This window comes from Felis catus, chromosome D4 (genome assembly GCF_018350175.1).
Source record: "Felis catus isolate Fca126 chromosome D4, F.catus_Fca126_mat1.0, whole genome shotgun sequence".
Lineage (NCBI taxonomy): Eukaryota > Metazoa > Chordata > Mammalia > Carnivora > Felidae > Felis > Felis catus.
Window position 1 is genome coordinate 30061233 of NC_058380.1, and position 18673 is coordinate 30079905.

The 18673-nt window shown below is 37.1% G+C and overlaps 1 protein-coding gene and 1 non-coding gene across 7 annotated transcripts in view; both read left to right on the forward strand.

Annotated features, from left to right (window-relative positions):
* Positions 1 to 18673, forward strand: part of ERCC6L2 (ERCC excision repair 6 like 2) — a 135938-nt gene that overhangs the window by 79121 nt on the left and 38144 nt on the right. For 5 of the 6 annotated variants that reach the window (XM_045043706.1, XM_011288295.4, XM_045043705.1 and 2 more), the window contains exons 13-16: positions 1516 to 1615; positions 8602 to 8754; positions 13556 to 13636; positions 15199 to 16363. In XM_045043706.1, coding sequence (XP_044899641.1) covers positions 1516 to 1615; positions 8602 to 8754; positions 13556 to 13636; positions 15199 to 16363 — 1499 coding nt within the window. The remainder of the gene's footprint in view (positions 1 to 1515; positions 1616 to 8601; positions 8755 to 13555; positions 13637 to 15198; positions 16364 to 18673) is intronic. The other variant, XM_019815875.3, reaches the window with a different exon arrangement.
* Positions 13338 to 13443, forward strand: LOC111557714. The gene has a single exon (XR_002737941.2). It is a non-coding gene; the product is annotated as a U6 spliceosomal RNA (small nuclear RNA).

Here is an 18673-nt window from a genome sequence, read left to right on the forward strand (position 1 = left end):
TGACCAGATGGCTTCACTGATGAATGCTACCAAGCATTTAAAAAAGAATTAATACCATTCTTCCCCAGGCTCTTACAAAAACTTGAACACTTCCTTGTTCATTCTGTGAGGCCAGCATTACCCTGATATCAAAGCTTTTATGGGATAGGCAGTGTTATCCTACTCATTTTACATGTGAGGAAGCTGAGGCACAACAAACTGAAGTAACTTGCTGAAGTTCACAGCCAATGATTTCAGGATCTGAATTCATGCGCTCTTACAGAGCCCACACTTTTAACCAGCTTCACACCACTCACATCAAGGAAAATAATCAAATGGAAGCCACAGAAAAATTTTCACTTTTTTTTTCTTTTGTCTTAACAACATATCAAGACCTAATATCTTATTTATCCTAGGGTACTGTGTTTTGGTATTCAGTTTAAATTAGTTGACAATAAAACTAAATGAACAACATTTCTCTTTTCCTCCCTGCCCTTCAATTGACTCTGGCAGGAGGAACCAAGAAGAGAAAGGAAGATTTTGACCTCCATACTGTATAACAGTTCCTCAGTATTTATTTTCATGGTAAAAAGACCATCACTTAACATATCCCTACTTAATGGACCCAGAAATTGATGAAGGGTAGGTCTAAAGTAACATGTTGTAAGGTTTTTGTCTGTGAAGAATATGTATTCTAACAGAATCTATCCTATTTACGAAACAATTGAGCACACACCCAAAAGACATTTCCTTAGATCCATTTAAAAAAATTTTTAAGACTCAAATCCACTGTGAGAAAGAAAGGGATTATGAGCCCCTCTATATCTAGCCTGCAGGATGAAAGTGAGAATGCAGTAATTTACCCTGGCTGTGCTGTGCCACAGGAAGCCCCATCCCCCTCTTCGGGTACAAGATGTGCAGGGCCCCAAGATACCCTCTAGTAGTAAAGTCCTTTTCTATTAGGAGTACTGTACTGGGTGAAGGAGGCAGAGAGAGCATCAGATACAACAACATAGAGTGACTTTATAAGGTCAAAAATTTTCACCAAATTTTAAGTTTCAAACGTCAGTACCCCCATTCCCCAAATTGTGACTGTAACAGGTATTTAGAAACAGGTGACCTCATTCAGAGCATCCAGTAAAGCCTTCACCTGAGAAAAGCTGCCAGGACTAGATCTATGGTTCACCAGTGGGGTGAATCAGTGCTAATTATTGTCTTAATTAGCACTATAGTCCCTGTCAAAATACCTGGGCTTGCTGGTAGTCAACTGAGTGAATTCAGACAGAAATCTCTGTGAAATTAGGGCTGCAAATCTGCACTTCTGTAGGCTTGCCAGTTGATTAACTGTTCCCCTCCCCCATTTTAAACAGTGTCATTGAGGTATAATTAACATAGAATAAACTGCACATATGTTTCTTTTTAAGTTAAAATTTTAGTAATGTTCCATTTTTTTTTTTTTTTTTTTTTGTCCTAAAGCTACCTCCTGAACCTTGCTTCACTTGTTTTTTGTTGGCTTTTTTAAAAATCTTTTTACAGAGCATATAGGATTGGGCAATGCAGGGATGTGAAAGTGTTTAGGCTGATATCTTTGGGAACTGTGGAGGAGATCATGTACTTACGACAGGTATACAAGCAGGTAAATATATTTCCCTTTTCCAGATTAAGAAGTAAACATTTGTCTATATCAAAACTTCCAGAAATTTGTGTAAAAATGTTTTTAATTTCATTTTAACTGTAATATGGAATTTAATAAGATTATGAAATATACTGTAGAATAAATCCTGTAAAACAGATTCTTACTTTCATTGAATTTTAGAGCTGAAATTTTCTTTGAGTAGTGCTTCTTGAGCTTTAATGTGTACATGAATTACTTAGGGATGTTCAAACTACAGATTCTAATTTAGTAGCTCTGGGTGGAGCCCAAGATTCAAATTTTTAACAAGCTCCCAGGAGTGCCAACACTACTGCAGACTATAATTTGAGTAGCAAGGTCACAGCTGCCCAGCCTGTGGGCCAAGACATAATGATATACTACAGGCGCGACACAGGTGCACCGACACAATGATCACACAGCTCTCTGGGCGGCAAGATTACCTAAACTGACTTCCAACCTTAAGAAACCTTTCCAGGTAGGTGTTCATATGTTACCCTTTTCCGTGTGTACCATGACATGAAGAAAACTGGGGGAAAATGCCTTAAAGATATCTAATGCAATCATCTCATGTTGTACATAATGAAACTGGGACCCAGGGATACCCCAGTAAATGGAATTATAGGAATACAACACAAGTGTATTAACTACTGTGCTGGTGCTTTTAGTGTTCATCTGAAATTGCATTAACTCTTTAATATCCTTACGGTATTAATTACTTCACCATTTATATCTCTAAATAAAATTTATTTAGTTTATAATTGCTCACTTGAGAAGATCTGGAATGAGGCTCAAGTTTAATTATAAATGTTAAATTTGAATTACTCCCTATATATTCTGTTGTCATATATTTAAGAGCAAACATCTGCCACATGTGGTGGTAGTTAACCTAAGAGTGATCCAATCTTAAATTTATGCTATTTTCTTAATTCTAAAAATAGAATTGTACACAGCAGTTTTTGTTTTTTCTTAAAGCACTTAGCTCTATAAGAAACCTTTCATCTTTTTGTTCTTGGGTATAGCACAACTACTTGAACATTATTTTGTTCAGGTATATTTAACCAATCTTGGGAAAAAGTAGGACATTATTCTTTTCATCTTAGGAGTAGTTCTTTAGAATACTGTCTTGAACTTGTCACAGGTAAGAGACTTTCTTCAATCATGTAGTAATTTTTCTCAGTCCCATCACTTTATATACATTTGCCTATTTATCTCACTCATTTATTGAAATAAGATGGCCTATTATATGTTACTAATAACAAAAAGGCTTCAGAAGATGAGGATAATGTCAGTTTTCAGAACTTTGTATGCTTTAGGTGCTTATTAAAATATTTTTTTAAGTGTGAGCCATTTAGGGAAGGTTCAGCCATACAACTTGGTAGGCACAAATAAAGATAATATGGCAGTTGTGTGTGGAAAAGGCAATAGATGTGATTGAAAGATTGGCGTTTGAACCAAGTAGGGTCTGTCTTTGCAGATGTAATCAAGTTAAAATAAGGTCATACTGGATTAGGGTGGACCCTAATCCAGTGACTGATACCGTTATAAGAGGGAAATCTGGATACAGACCGACACAGAGGGAGAATGCCACGTGATGAAGGAGGCAAGGATTGGAGTGGTGCAGCCACAGACCAAGAATGCCAAAGATTGGCAGCAACCACTAGACATTTGGAAGGGTCTTCACTTGGAACCTTCAGAGAGAGTGTGGTCCTGCCAGCATCTTGATTACAGACCTTTAGCCTCCACAACTGAAAGAATAAATTTCTGTTGTTTTAAGCCACCCAGTTTGTGACATTTTGTTAAAGCAGTCTTAGGAAACCAATACAGTCTTAAAGGCAGATATTGTAAATTTAACTACATTTTTAATGTGAAACTTATGTATGACAGAGGAACAACAAGCCAAATTTAAAAAGTGTCTAGGAAGAAAGTTTCCACATATGGTAAACAAAGGATTAGCATCTATAATACATAAAGAACTTCCACAAATCAATAAAAAGACTATAATTTTGCATTTTATTGCAGAAAAAACACAAATGGTTAACCCATATATGAAAAGATGCTTAACCACAGTTGTAATTTAGAAATATAAAATAATAATGTGTTACACATATTCTGCAAAGACTTAATGAGGTTGTGTGTGAGTGTGTGTATGTGCTTAGGGAGGCAGGGAGATCGGTGATATTCATTATTGGTGAGGGTATTTGTACAGAGATACTCATATACTACTTTCGAGAATATAACTTGGTACACTGATTTTACAGGTTAATATCACAACATATCAAAACACATAGTACATTCTCCCTATCTACCTTACAGAAATATTCTCACATATGCACAGTGAAAGATGACAAGGATTTATATTTGGTATTGTTAGTATTTGTTTAAAAAATGAAAAAAGAAACAGCCTTAATGTCCAATAATAACAATGGTAACATAAATTCTGATACACCCAATAGCAGAAAAAAAAACTATAGAGCAGACATACTGATCTGGCAAGATCTCCAAGACATTTCTAAGTGAGATTAAAACAAAACAAAACAAAACGACACAACTTGCAGAACAAGTATATCAGTTATGTTGATGCATAAAGTTATCTCTGTATATGTATATAAATAGCTCTAACTGCACTGAAAAAGATCTAGAAGGATATACCTAAATATTACAGTGTTGCTAAGACTGATAAAGGATGATCTGTATTATTCAAAGGGAAATTTCACTTTGATGTTTTTGTTCATATTTGTTGTGATAATGCATTCAGACATTTTATACTTTTAAAAAATATAAACATCACTTACATAGCAACTGTCTTCATGTTTGGAGCATAATCTAAAGTTTGGCATTCAGAAATTCACCTTTCATTTTTACATGTGTACATGTATATATGAAAGGGGAATATATATGTGTGTGTATATATATGTATATGTATATATGTATATGTATATATATATATATATATATGTAATTTAGAAATATATTTGTATTGGCAGAAGAAGTCCACAAAGAACACCCAATTAACTTCACCCAAATTTCCCAGTTGTTAACATTTATCACGTTTGCTTTTCTCTTTCCCTCAGCCATGGTCTTTATTTATTTTTCTGAACCATTTGAGAGAAAGTTGCAGATTTATCACCTCTAAGTTCTCTAGTGTGTATTCCCTCCAAAGGACACTCTCCTGTTTAGATGTACATATAAAAATAGTTTTATGCATTCTAAACATTCAATTTTGTGTGTTGTTTTGCACTTGCTTTGTCCCCCTATTACCCTCTCCAGAATGCAGTTATCCAAATCAAGAAATTAACTTTGATACAACATTACCTTGTAAACCACAAAACTCATTCAGATTTCACTAACTTTCCTGGCAATTTCTTGTCTCCTTTTTCCTTTCTGGTTCAGGATCCAATCCAGGATCATGGTTACCAACTTTTTCTTTTCATGTCTGTTTAGTTTTCTTCAACTGGAGTAGTTAGTTACCCAAACCCCCTTTGTCTTTCATGACCTTCACAGTGTTAAAGAGTAAGGCCTTTCCTTGTGTTAGCTCTCTTTTAAAATAGGTCCATTTGATGTTTCCTCATGTCCAGATTCAAGCCAGGAACCCCTGGCAAGAATAGTACAGAAATGACTCTATGTTCTTCTCATTGCGTTGGTCAGAAGGCACTTGGTGATGACCTGTCCCACCATTGGTGATGCTAACCTTGATCACCAGTTTTGTGCCTGCCAGCTTTCTTCACTGCAGAGTCACCATTTTTTCCCTTAGTAAGTATTTTATGGGGACATCCTCTGAGACTATGCCAATATCCTGTTCCTTGTCAAGCCCGTACCCATCAGCCCTAGCATTCACTGATGAAACCCACCTGAATCAGCCACCACTGTGATGATTGCCAGATGGTGATTTTTTAATTTCCAGGATTCCTTCTTTATTTGTTGCTATTCTACCATAAAAAAGAGCTTGCCCTTCTTTTCTATTTGTTTAATATATTTGGACTCAGGGGATATTAGTAATATTACTCTGTATTAGTAATGGATTACATTACAACCTATTGAATATCACTGTGTATTTTGGTGTTCAAACTGTCTCAGTTTTGTCCAGTGAGAACCCCTTCAAGCTGGCCTCTGTGTCATTTGTCAAGCCTCCATCATTCATTATGCATGTCCTTATGGTGGTAGGCTGAGTAATGTTCTCCCAAAGATATCTACATCAAATCCACCTGGATTCTCTGGGTGGGCCAATGTAATCACTAAAGGGAGTGGGAGTATGCAGGAGGATCAGAGAAAGGAGAGAAGGAGATGTGACAGCAGAAGCAAGGGGTCATAGAGGATTATATGAGGATGCCATGCTACTGCCTTGAAGATGGAAGAAGGGGCCATGACTTTTTAACATGGTGAACACTACTTTTCTTTCTACCTCTTTCGTATCCTGAATGTTGTTAGGAAGAAATCCAAACATTTTGTATCCTTGAATGGGTTTTTCTTAAGCCAGAAACTAAGCTACATTTTCCAATTACTGACTTTTTTCCCTTCCCCTCTTTAATTCCAACCCTATTTTTTATAGCAGCCTACAGATGGATGTATCTGACCTTCACTTTTAGGGGAGCCACTTTGAAAAACTTCTTTTAAGTATAAAACAATGTGCCTTTTATAAATTTTGCGATAAAGTAGGGAACTTCTAAAGATTCAGATTAATGCTTACAAATTGGTGATTACATTAAGTAGTTGCAGTGTGACAATACAGTGTTTAAGAAAGAGTCAGGAGCAAAGAGTGAAATCGTCTGGACTATCAGATACATCAGTTGCTATTGTTGTGATTCCATATTTCCTGGACTATAGTCCATGTTTCTGGGGCATTGAAACCAACTGATCAACCTGGATGTTGATTCAAAGCTTCCTCAAACTAAGGTCCCAAGGATCTTGTTTTATTTTTATTATTTTTTAATGTTTATTTATTTTTGTGAGAGAGAAAGAGAACACATGTGTGCATGCATGTGAGCAGGGGAGGCACAGAGAGAGAGGACAGAGGATCCGAAGTGGGCTATGTGCTGACAGCAGAGAATCTGATGCGGGGCTTGAACCCATAATACTGTGAGATCATGACTTGAGCCAAAGCCAGATGCTCAACTGACTGAGCTACCCAGGTGCCCCTCAAGGGTCTTGTTTTAAAAAGGACATCTTGGAGGCACCTGGGTGGCTCAGTCGGTTGAACATCCAACTTTGGCTCAGATCATGATCTCATGGCTTGTGGGTTCAAGCCCCGTGATGGGCTCTGTGCTGACAGCTCAGAGCCTGGAGCCTGCTTCAGATTCTGTCTCCCTGTCTCTCTGCCCCTCCCCCATTCGCGTGCATGTGCGCGCTCTCTCTCTCTCTCTCTCTCTCTCAAAAATAAACGTTAAAAAAATTTCTTTAGTAAAAAATAAAAGGGAACTCCTGGAGATGAGAAATTGTTACAAGTATAAATTTTGAATTCAGCCAAATCCAGGTATAAATCCTAGAAATGACACTTTTTTTTTTTCAACGTTTATTTATTTTTGGGACAGAGAGAGACAGAGCATGAACGGGGGAGGTGCAGAGAGAGAGGGAGACACAGAATCGGGCTCCAGGCTCTGAGCCATCAGCCCAGAGCCCGACGCGGGGCTCGCGCGGGGCTCCAACTCCCTGACCGCGAGATGGTGACCTGGCTGAAGTCAGACGCTCAACCGACTGCGCCACCCAGGCGCCCCTAGAAATGACACTTCTTGGCTAGACAGCTGTGAGAAGGCACTTAATTTCTCCAAACTTTAGTCTTTGTTTCCAAAAAGAAAACAGCAATGTCTTATAGGGTTGTAGGCATTAAATGAAAGAATGAACAAATGCTACACAGGTAGTAAGTTTTCAAAAAATAAATATTATTAATAAGAATTATTTCATGGGCACCTCAGTGGGTTGAGCATCAGACTCTTGATTTTGGCTAGGGTCATAATACCAGGGTTGTGGGATTGAGCCCCATGTTGCATTGGGCTCCATGCTGAGTGTGGAGCCTGCTTGAGATTTTCTCTCCCTTAATCTCTCTCTCTCTCTCTTTCTCTCTCTTTCTCTCTCCCTCCTCCCTCCCTCCCTTCTTCCCTCCCTCTTTGCTTCACCCCCCCTCCTTCCCTCTCCCTCTCCCCCCTTCCTGCTTCCTCTGCCCCTCTCCCCCACTCATACGTGCTTACACACACTCCCTCAAATTAAAAAAAGAATTATTTCAGTTGCCTATAGTAATTTAGTATAGTGCAAAGCAACTTCTTACTAATCCTTACATTAACAACAGACTACAGTTATTTTCCACTCTGTGCATTCTTTGTTTCTTTCAAGAAATTTTAAAGTGTACATGGGGTTAATCAGATTATATTTAGCAAAATATCTAGCAAATAAAGAAATACACTAATGTTACTAAAGTGATATATGTCCTTCAGGATTCCTTCTGTATTTCAAATTGTTTCAAAGATGCCTAAATGTTTCTAAACAGTGATTGGGTTTTGCTGTTAGTTGACAGTATAACAATGGCTACAATTAGGGTTTGATACTAATGTGGTTATCATGTAGTTACTAAGTTATAATTTAACTTTGGTGAAATAGTGATGATTTTTGTCAGTTTTAGTAGTCCCTATTGTAATGAGTCTAGAAAGGAGAAAAGTGTATTCAGATGTATTACATGCCTTTATCATTAAACATTTTACATCAAGTGAATATTGCATAGCAATGGGATCTTGACTTGGTTGGTAGAACACAGATAAAATAGGAAATGTAAGATCTCTTCTTCAATAAGACTGGCCAGTTTATTATTATTTATTTCGCCATAATGGCAACATCTGCCAGCGAGATTAAAATAAAATTTCCTCCCTAAGGAGATTCTGCCTGCTCCAGCTAAAGCTGTGTATATACAGAGAATGCCAGGAAATTCTGACATATTGTTGGAGCAAACACTTCAAAAATATCTTGTGTTTTTTTTTCTGTTTTAGCAACTTCACTGTGTGGTGGTTGGAAGTGAAAATGCCAAGCGATATTTTGAAGCAGTTCAAGGATCAAAAGAACATCGAGGAGAGCTTTTTGGGGTTTATAATCTGTTCAAACTAAGGTCCCAAGCGTCTTGTCTTACAAGGGACATCCTGGAGGTGTGAAATTGTTGCCTGACATTTTCAGTACTATTTTAAATACAATTTTCTCCAACAGGAACCTTGAAATATAACTGCTGGTATCTTTTCAAAGAACTTTGGGGTTTTCTTGTAAAAAATGCCTTGTGTTTAGAATTTCTACTTTTAGAAATAGGAAATGAATTATTGTACCTCAAAACTAAGATTTCCCCATGCATAGTTATAAGTAATGTCTGCACACAAATACAGATACATATAGTACATAGTATGACCTCCCAAGACCATTTTCAGACTGGCAGAGAGAAATGTAGTATTTTGAAAACAGCTGCTAAGTCAGGAACTTAAAAGAGAGAGAGAGAGAGAGAGAGAGAGAGAGAGAGAGAGAGAGAGAGAGAGAGAGAGACTTTCCTAAATAAACAAAATTATAAAATGTGTTTTGATTAAAAGTTACCAAATACTCCCTGAGATGCACTCTCATGTCTCATGGAGATTTTTGTTTTCTGTTCCCAATAAAAATTCCACACCAATATTTCAAACTCTCCCAGTTGTGTTCATCCTTAGCATACAGATGTTTCTTATTCTTCAAACAGAAATTTATATCTTTTTTTTAATTGCTTAAATTCTTTGATATACCAGAATACTATAGATATTAACCTATTTTCCAGTTGATATTGATATGAGTATCATAAAATCCTGGAATATCATATGTATCATCTTCCTTTTCATATAGATGAGGAAAATGAGCCTCAGAAAACTCAAGGATGTTTCCCTTAGCTTTTCAAAAGCTTCACGTACTTGATTGATTTAGTGAGTTTCATAAAAACAGTTATTGGTCCCTGTCCTTAAAGAACGTAGACCATCTTGATGAGAGGTGAAAGAGAACACTTACATAATGAACATGTAACATCAATAAGCGTGGTAAGCAAGATGGCTAAGAGGAAGACGTGTATCGTATGTATTCTGTGAATATTGCAACTATTACACAGTGTCTGGTGTATACTGCTGAATTTTTATTTTATAGTAACTATTTGATTTGAATTGAGTGGCCCATTTAAAGTCCTCCTGTCTTGAGTTGCCTGTCTGGCTCAGTCAGAAGTGCATGCGACTCTTGATCTTAAGAGTCGTGAGTTCAAGGCCCACGTTGGGTGTAGAGATTACTTATAAATAAATAAATAAATAAAAATAAAGTCCCCCTGTCTTTTTCTTGTTTTGAGTATGCTGTCTATTTCATGGACTTCTTCTTTCCCATTTCTCTTTTATAATCAGTAGCCTTGTTAGTATTCCAGTATTCCAGGCCACCCCTCAGATCCTACTTCCATCTCAGAGTACTACCCAACATACCAACTTGTATTTGTGTTTTCCATTTGAAATTATTATCTATAAAATATGTTAGCATTATATTACTTCTCCTGTTTTCTCTTATTTATCAAATAGTTGAGTCCTCTATTTTAACAGAATAGCAACCTATTCCTCAAGCAAATGTTAAGTAAGACATTCAGTATGTCAAGTTATTAAATGGGATGTTCGCTTGTTTTCTGGTTGTCCTAAGTATATCTTGTTTCTCCTCCAGGATTGTTGACTAATGACAGTACCGTCCATGTCTTACATTTTTCTTGTGGCAAAATGTGCTTAACTTCTTGCCAGGCACATTATCAGCACTGCGATATTTGTTGAGTAAGAATTTAAAATTATTCAGGCCAGGTGCTTACAGGGCAGTCTTTTGCTCTAAAAAAATAAAGTAAAATAAATAAATAAACAATAAATAGCAAAATTATTCAGGCCTCATTAGATTCATGCTGCTTTTGGCCAAACAGTGTTTTAAAATATTCTAAGCCCTGTGTAATGGAAGCATATATCACAAAGTAAAATAATTATTTTACTTCCTGTGAGACATTTTTAATTTTTCAAGGCTGTAGAAAATCCCTTTTAAAATGTTTTAAGATGTAGAAATTTTAATTTATAGAACACTTTTAACCTGATGATTTCCAGACAGTTCTTTTTTTTTTTTTTTCATTTGGTTGGTTAGTTTTGGTTTTTTCGTTTTTTTCTTGTTCATTTATTCACTTAACTTCAAGTTATTTAGTTAACATACAGCGTGGTATTGGTTTCTGGAGAAGAACCCAGTGATTCATCACTTACATACAACACCCAGTGCTCATCCCACCAAGTGTCCAGGCAGCTTAGCTCTACTTTGCACTAACTTTGTTACCTTTGTCATGGTCCCGCTTTAGAGACAGATATTGAGAGCTAATTTCACAAATATTTACTGAGTGTATGCCAAGTGTCAAGTACTATACATCATAGAGCTAGGCATACAGAAATGAATGAAATAGACAAAAAGCTCTACTCACTGAAAAACTTACCTTCTATTTTGGGGAAACAAATAAGCAGAAAAAATCATGATGCATAGAGTTTATTATGATGACAGGCTCTGAAGGTAAAAATAGAGCAGGTAGAAGATGACTTCTGGAGATCGAATGCCCAGCATTGTGATTATAGTCAATAACACTGTATTATAAGTTTCAAAATTGCTAATGGACTAGATCTTAAATGTTCTCCCCACAAAAAAGAAATGCTAATTCTATGGCATAATAGGGGTGTTAGCTAAAACTATGGTGGTAATCATATGGCAATATATAAATGTATCAAAACATGCTATACACTTTAAACGTACACAGTGTTATATGTAAATTGTATCCTAATTTTTAAAAATAGAGCAGGGAAGGGAAATTGGGAGACTGTCAAGGAAAAAGCATTGTGGTTTTAGATGGAGTAGCCAAGGAAGCGCTCACTGTGAGGTTGCAACTGATTCTTTGAGGAGATGGCAGGAGGAAGATGTATTCTACGTAGAGGAACAAATGCAAAAGCCCCGCAGGACAAACATGTCCAGCATAATTTCAAAACAGCAGGAAGGCCCTAGTGGCTGGAGTGGAGTGAACAAGAGAGCAAGAGATGGGGCCGGAGAGATGAGAGGAAGCCAGACCACGTGAGAACTTTGACTTTGAGTGAGACAAAAAGCAATTAGAGGGTTCTGAACAGAAGAGAAACATAGTCTGACCTATACATCTAGATTAAATATTACGAATTAGGCTATCGAAGTACAAAAGCAGAAGCAAAATGCCAGGTAGGAGGATACTGCAATAATCTAGCCAAGGGATGATGGTGATTTGGACTAGAGCGATCATGGTAGATGGTGTGAGAAGTGATTGGAGTCTGAATATATTACTCAGGTGTCGCTGACAGGATTTGCTGATGGATTAGGTATAGGGTCTGAGGAAAAAAAGAGGAGTTAAGGATGATACCAACATGGTTGGCCTGAGAAACAAAAGACCAGAGTTGCCATTTACCTTTCACAAGAGGGTTGCAACAGGATTGAGGATTTCTGGTGCTCCCTGTTCCACGTGTTGTAGCCATTTGGCTTCTGTTGAAAGAATAAAGGCAGTACTGGGAAGCAGACCCCCTCCCCCGCCCGCCCACCTCCCTTGCAGTAACAGCCTCTAGGCATTGAGAGAAAATATCTCAACAAACTATTTATCGTTCTCCAGAGTTCTGTAGGGGAGATTCTCACTTGTTGCCCTGGATACCAGGTGGCTGGAATCATGCTACCGGTACATATGCGTATCTGTAAGTTGGGCATTTGTAACTCAGGTGATGGTAGTGGTTATTTCCCCTTGTTCAGTAAACAGAGCCTTAAATAGAAAAATAAATTGATTTCCTTTTGAAGGAGAATTTAATATTCTAGAATCTAGTCCATTAAATACCTTTGCTGAATGATACAAAAGCTTTAAAAGCATAAATACTTTCCCAAAGGATGTAGCAAGCCTGTTACACAATTAAGATCTTTTTTTTTTTTTAGTTTCATATTAGATGGTCCTTTTCATTTGATGTCTGTTACACTGAAGGAATCAATAAACATTTTAATGAATATGAACTAAATGAATAAAATAATTTTAATGAATATGAACTAAATAAATACATTAGCAATATAGGCTAGAATATCAAATTCCCAATATTCAACATTATCTGTAGTGTTTGAAATGTTGTTAATATGTCCTTACCTTAGCTATTGTGTAGACATAGTTACTATGGATATTGTTACTGGGTAAATATGTAACATTGTTTTCATTCTCCCTCCTGTACCAGAACTTTTAGTGGAGTTGGCTGGAAAGTATTATTTTCTAACTTAAAAAGAAGCTTTAATACAAGAAATAAGTGTACTTTATGAACCCAGCACACTTCCACTGTACCTCTGTACTACCTAAAATTATGAGCATTTTAAAATGTTATATAAACTATATATGAGTTTATATTAATTAACAAAATGGAAAAATAACATTAAGAAAGCTGAAGTAGGGGCGCCTGGGTGGCTCAGTCAGTTGAGCATCCAACTTTGGCTCAGGTAATGATCTCATGGTTTGTGAGTTTGAGCCCAGCTTCAGGATCACTGCTGTCAGCCTGTCAGTGCAGAACCCACTTGGGATCCTCTGTCCACCTCTCCCGGCCCCTCCCCTGCTCACATTTCTCTCTCTCTCTCTCTCTCTCTCTCTCTCTCTCTCTCTCAAAAATAAATTAAAAAAAAAAAAACTTGAGAGAAAGTTAAAGCAGTGCTCACTTGGACAGCACATATGCTAAAATTAGAACAATACAGAGAAGATTAGCATAGACCTGCACAAGGATGGCACACCAATTTCTGAAGCATTTCGTGTTAGAGACAGAGCTAAAGCAAGCTGTTCTCAGTTAATCCTAAGCTTTAGCATGCCATTGCTATTGTTTATTTGGTTGTTTTTACCCCATATTTTACAATTCTTTTGCATTCTTTTAGAGAGAAGGCAAAGTGGAAGCAGGGATCATGACAGCCACAACATGGTTGAAAGAGGAGCCTCCAGTACACAAACAAGAAACGGTAAGCAATTTTTTAATCTGTAGCCTACAACTGCTATAAAACATGTACTGGGATAATTTTAAGCTATTTTTCCTTTTTCTTTATTTTTCAACGTGTAAAGAAAAAAGTCTTTGAAAAAAAGTCAAGGATACAAAGCAGACTATCAGTAAAATTAATAGTTTAGGTGAATTTGGGGCGTCTGGGTGGCTCAGTCAGTTAAGCATCTGACTTCAGCTAGGTTATGATCTCGCGGTTTGTGAGTTTGAGCCCAGCCCATTGGGCTCTCTACTTTCAGTACGGAGCCCACTGCAGATCCTCTGTCCCCCTCTCTCTCTGCCCCTCCCCTGTGCGTTCACATGCTCTGTCTCTCTCTCTCTCTCTCTCTCTCTCTCTCTCTCTCTCTCTCTGTTTTAAAAATAAACTTTTAAAAATCTTTAAAAAATAATTTAGGCTAATTTAACATTTCGTATCACAAGAACACATTCAGGAACAATCACCAGTCATTTGCATCCTAACTAGAATTTTAACTATACCAAACTGTAAATCCAAAATTAAATACGCCAATCAAACCTAACTGTTAATTAAACAACAAATTAAATAGAAAAATAGTAATCATTGTGTGTTTAAGATTATTAAATCCAAACATCAGAATTACTCTCTGACAGATATTTTATTTTATTTGCACCCTTGATCTTGTGATCTTTCTGGTAGTTTGTCATCTCACATACTACAAACTCTCTATTATCATCATAAGCCCTCTTCAGAAGTAAAGAATGTACATGTAGAAGGTTTTTTCTTATTTTGTTTATGTTGTTGCTGGGTTTTTCTTGCATTTAGGAATTTAAGTGTAAATTCATACCAGCTTAGTGATTTGGAATATCGGTGAATGTTTTTCTAACTTTATAGAAATATACAAACATCAAATGTATTACTGGATTTCTAAAAAGGAGTAATTACTGGATAATAGTTTCTCCAAATTGTTTACTAATAAAGCCTCAGCTTTAAGAAAGTGAAGGATGTATTTAGCTCCAATTGATGTAAAAATAATAAATACTGGATTTAAATTTGTAGCAAATTTTACTTCAAAATATCTAAAATATTTTCTTTATTTCTGATGGGCAGGATCCTATCAGATCTTATTTTTAATCTATTAGAACCATTTTCCAGTTGTGAATTCTTTACTTTGTTAATGCCTGAAAATTTATTTTTTTCTTAAAACGTGGTTGGAAGTATGTGCTGGACCATGGAAAACAATGAGTTGTGTACTTCTTACTTTTGAGACCAGAATCAGTCCCGGCATCTTAGAAGCTGACTGCTCTGTTCTGTTTTTTCCTTATAGATAACTTGATTATGTCATATTCTAAACTTTTATTTTGGAAAGTTATTCAACTTGAAAAAAGAGTGTACCAGACTGTAATATTAAATCCTTTACATTTGTTTATTCAATGTTGTACTTTTAAAAAATACCAAGTGGTATATTAGTACATAAGTTATCTTCCATCCAAATTTCATTCCCTTGCAGTATGATAGATTTGATATTATCTGGACATTTTCTAACGTTTCTGTGACTGCTTCTTTTATAGCCTACAGACCCTGACTGTCAAGAACACAGAGGTCTGGAGCAGCCTGCAGAGTTGCCGACAGAAGAAGCATGTAATCTCTGCAGTGATTTTAGTGATGATGAATCAGTGGGAAGCTCAAGAATAAAGACTGCTAAAAAGAAAGCCTCTGACTCAAGCAAAGCTTCAGGTCCTCCTGGACAGCTTACCTTACTCCAGTGTGGTTTCTCTAAGTTGTTTGAAACAAAATGTAATACAGTTGAGGAAAGTGATGGAAATATTGCCTCTGATGATGAAAGTCCTGATGAACAGCCCATATGTCTTTCAACAGAAGCCAAAGACGTTAGTTGTCAGCAAAGTCGTGACTCTCTTGGTACTTCAAAACATCAGAGGTTAGCTAACGTCCTAAATCCAAATGAAAAATATATCTTTGATAAAAGTCAGAACATTTTAGAACAAAATATTTCTTCTGAGTCTGATGATGGCAACAATTTAAAAAATACAGCTGACCACCATCACATTTTACAGAACGTCACAGAATCAGAAGATAGTGATGTCATCTTTCCCACACAGTGTACAACTCAGAGATGCCCCAAGAATGGTGTAAAGTTTAAGCCACTCGTGGATGGATCTGAAGGTTCTGAAACAGAACATCCTGTTGAAATAAGAAATAATGGGGATGATAGAAAGACTGATGTCAAAGGAAATAGCCTAATTTCAAAACAATTAAACCCTGAGAATGTGACCCTGAAATCTATTATGAGAAGAAAAGGCAGTAGTGATATTAGTGACGAGTCTGATGACATTGAAATTTTCTCTGAGTCAAGAGCAAGAAAGCAAAGACCTACTAGTTCTTTGAGGTTTAAGAGAAAAAAGGAAGATAAAAAGGAGCTTAACACTTGTCCTAAAACCATGAAGAAAACAAATCAACTGTATGCAGCAGATGGGGATTGTAGCTCTCAGGCTATCGATGATTTTTCATCCTCAGATGATGATTTAACTGTTCGCCACATCAGTTTCTCTAAACAGAGCCATACACGAAAAACTCTAAAAGATAGGGTCGGTTTCTCTTCAAAATTACCTACCCATAAGAAAAATAGCACTTTTATGCCAAAACAATCAATGCAATTTTCAAATGAGAGAGTTGTCAATCAAGAGCAAATGTATGAATCAATGGATAAATTTTTAGGTAACTATAGACATTTTGAAAACTTTATGTTACATATTTGTTTTGTGTAATCAAAGAGTTCTGGGAAAGTTTCTTAAATTAGCTTGTAAACAGCTCTATAATCAAGATGCTACACTGAGGCGCAAATGAGGACATGGGGGTGGCAGGATAAAGGGAAGACCACCTAGGTCAAGATGGAGTACTTTGTCATCCACCCCAGGACTCCCTCCATGTGCCCCATCTGAATCGCCGTCCCCGTCCCCCCACCAGACTTCATTTACTTTTGACCTGTAGGTAACTATAAATTTAGTGCTCCTCTTCAGTCCTTCTGTCAGTGTCTCTCCTGTCAATTTCGTCAGAAGCTTATTTTCTAGTAGCTCCCTCAGGAAGTGCTCATGAGAATAATATTCCCTGAGATTCCTGTTGATAACTATTTATGCCCTTTTATACTTAAAAGTCATTTTTGCCAGATATGAAATCGTTGACTCACACTTTCTTTTTCTGAAGTATTTTAACATGAGGCTTCATTTTCTTTTGCCATGAAGTTTCCTATCACGTCATTTTTCTTCCCCCTTGATACCCAAAGAATTTTTTTCTTTTCATTCTTGCCTAGTAAATTTACCAGATTGTGTTTGAATGTTTATCTTTGTTCAAGTTGCTATAACAAACTACTACAGGCCGGGGGGCTTAAGCATCTATTTCTCATAGTTCTGGAGGCTGGAAGTCCAAGATCTGGATGCCAGCATGGTCAGGTTCTTGGTGAGGGCCCTCATCCTGGTCTAAAGAAGGCTGCTGTGTCCTCACCTAGTGGAGACGGAACTCACCTCTCTTATGTCTCTATTTGCAAGGGCACTAGTCCCATTCATCAGGGCTCCACCTTCATGACCTAATTATCTCCTAAAGACATTCAGACCCTGGCACTGTTGGTTATTCTTGGGTCAAGATTGTCATAATGTAGTTTCAACTCGGGTTTTATATCAGGAAAGCTTTCTTGTACTATTATTTTTACTTACTTTTTCTATTCCTTTGCTTTGGCCTTTTGCTTCAGAGATGCCTGGTATTCAAATATTCAACTTTCTTTACCTGTTTTCAGTATTTGTCACATTATCTCGAGCCCTTTTTCTTTTCTTTTTTTTGTTTCTTTCTGCTTTTTAAAAATACCCTTCCATTCTCTGAAAGCAGTAGTTGTGTTAATTTCCTCTGTGTTCCTTCTAGTTGTCTTCACTTCTGAATTTTTTTTAACTTCTAAATTTTTCCTGAGTCCTGTCACCCATTTCTGAGTTACTCTAATTATGACTTAATGTTGTTGGTTCCTGTGTCTTACCATTTTCTTAATGTCTGTTGCCTGTTTTGAAATTACAGTTTTAATCTGCTTTGTGAGCACATGTTTCTGGCATGTTTTCATTCTGCTGCTTATTCTTTTTTCTCTTGTAATAATTTTTATGATATTTGACCCTCTTGCTCATTTTCATAGACATTATTTTCCCTGAGTTTTTTAAGTGAGGCAGAATTTAGGAAATCTTTTCCAATTTCACAAAGATCCATAACTGGTTTTTTGTGCAGCGCTCAAAACCGTGGTGGGATTTCCTGCCTCTATCCCTGCCCACTGCTCCGCTCTAGGCCTTCTCTTTCCCCCCTTCCTGATCTTCCTGCCCTGCACATTTTGACTCCCTCCCAGCAGTTTTCTTCATTGTGTGGGCCTGACCTGGGAGCCCTGGTGGGTCAGTTTGGGGGTTCCTCAGAGCGAGTTTGCTTCATTCTCTCAGGCCTTCTTTTCATAAGCCCCCTGTACCCACTCAGCTTTAAAGAATGGAAAACCCAGATTCAGCTACTCACAGTAAGTGGCTCACTGTGCTTTCCGGGGAACACCTGCTGGGTGTTCTAGGCTCTCCTATTTTCAACTTCATCACACGCCACCCTGTTGCTTCCTTCACACACACCCTGATGCTGTGCACAGTGTACTATTGGTGGATTGTCGCCATCTATTTGTATTTTAGGGCAAACTATGGGGGGTTATCTTGTCATCTTAGTTCGTTGTATGTGTTGTGCATGGCCTTTTGTTTTGCTGACTCATTGCTGTCCATTCTATGTAGGGATTCAGGGAGATTGAAAAACTGTGTCCCCTGCCACCACCATCTGCTGAGAACCTGTTTAGTCATTTTAAGAGTTAACGCTGCTTTTAAAAGTATCTGACTCATTCCCAAAAACACTATGTGAAAGAAGCTGATATATAAGCAAGGATAGTTTGATGTAAAAACTTTAATCATAAGTATTTGACTTATTTACAAAGCAAGCTTTCTTTTGTGGTTATTCAAAAGTTCGATTTGATAT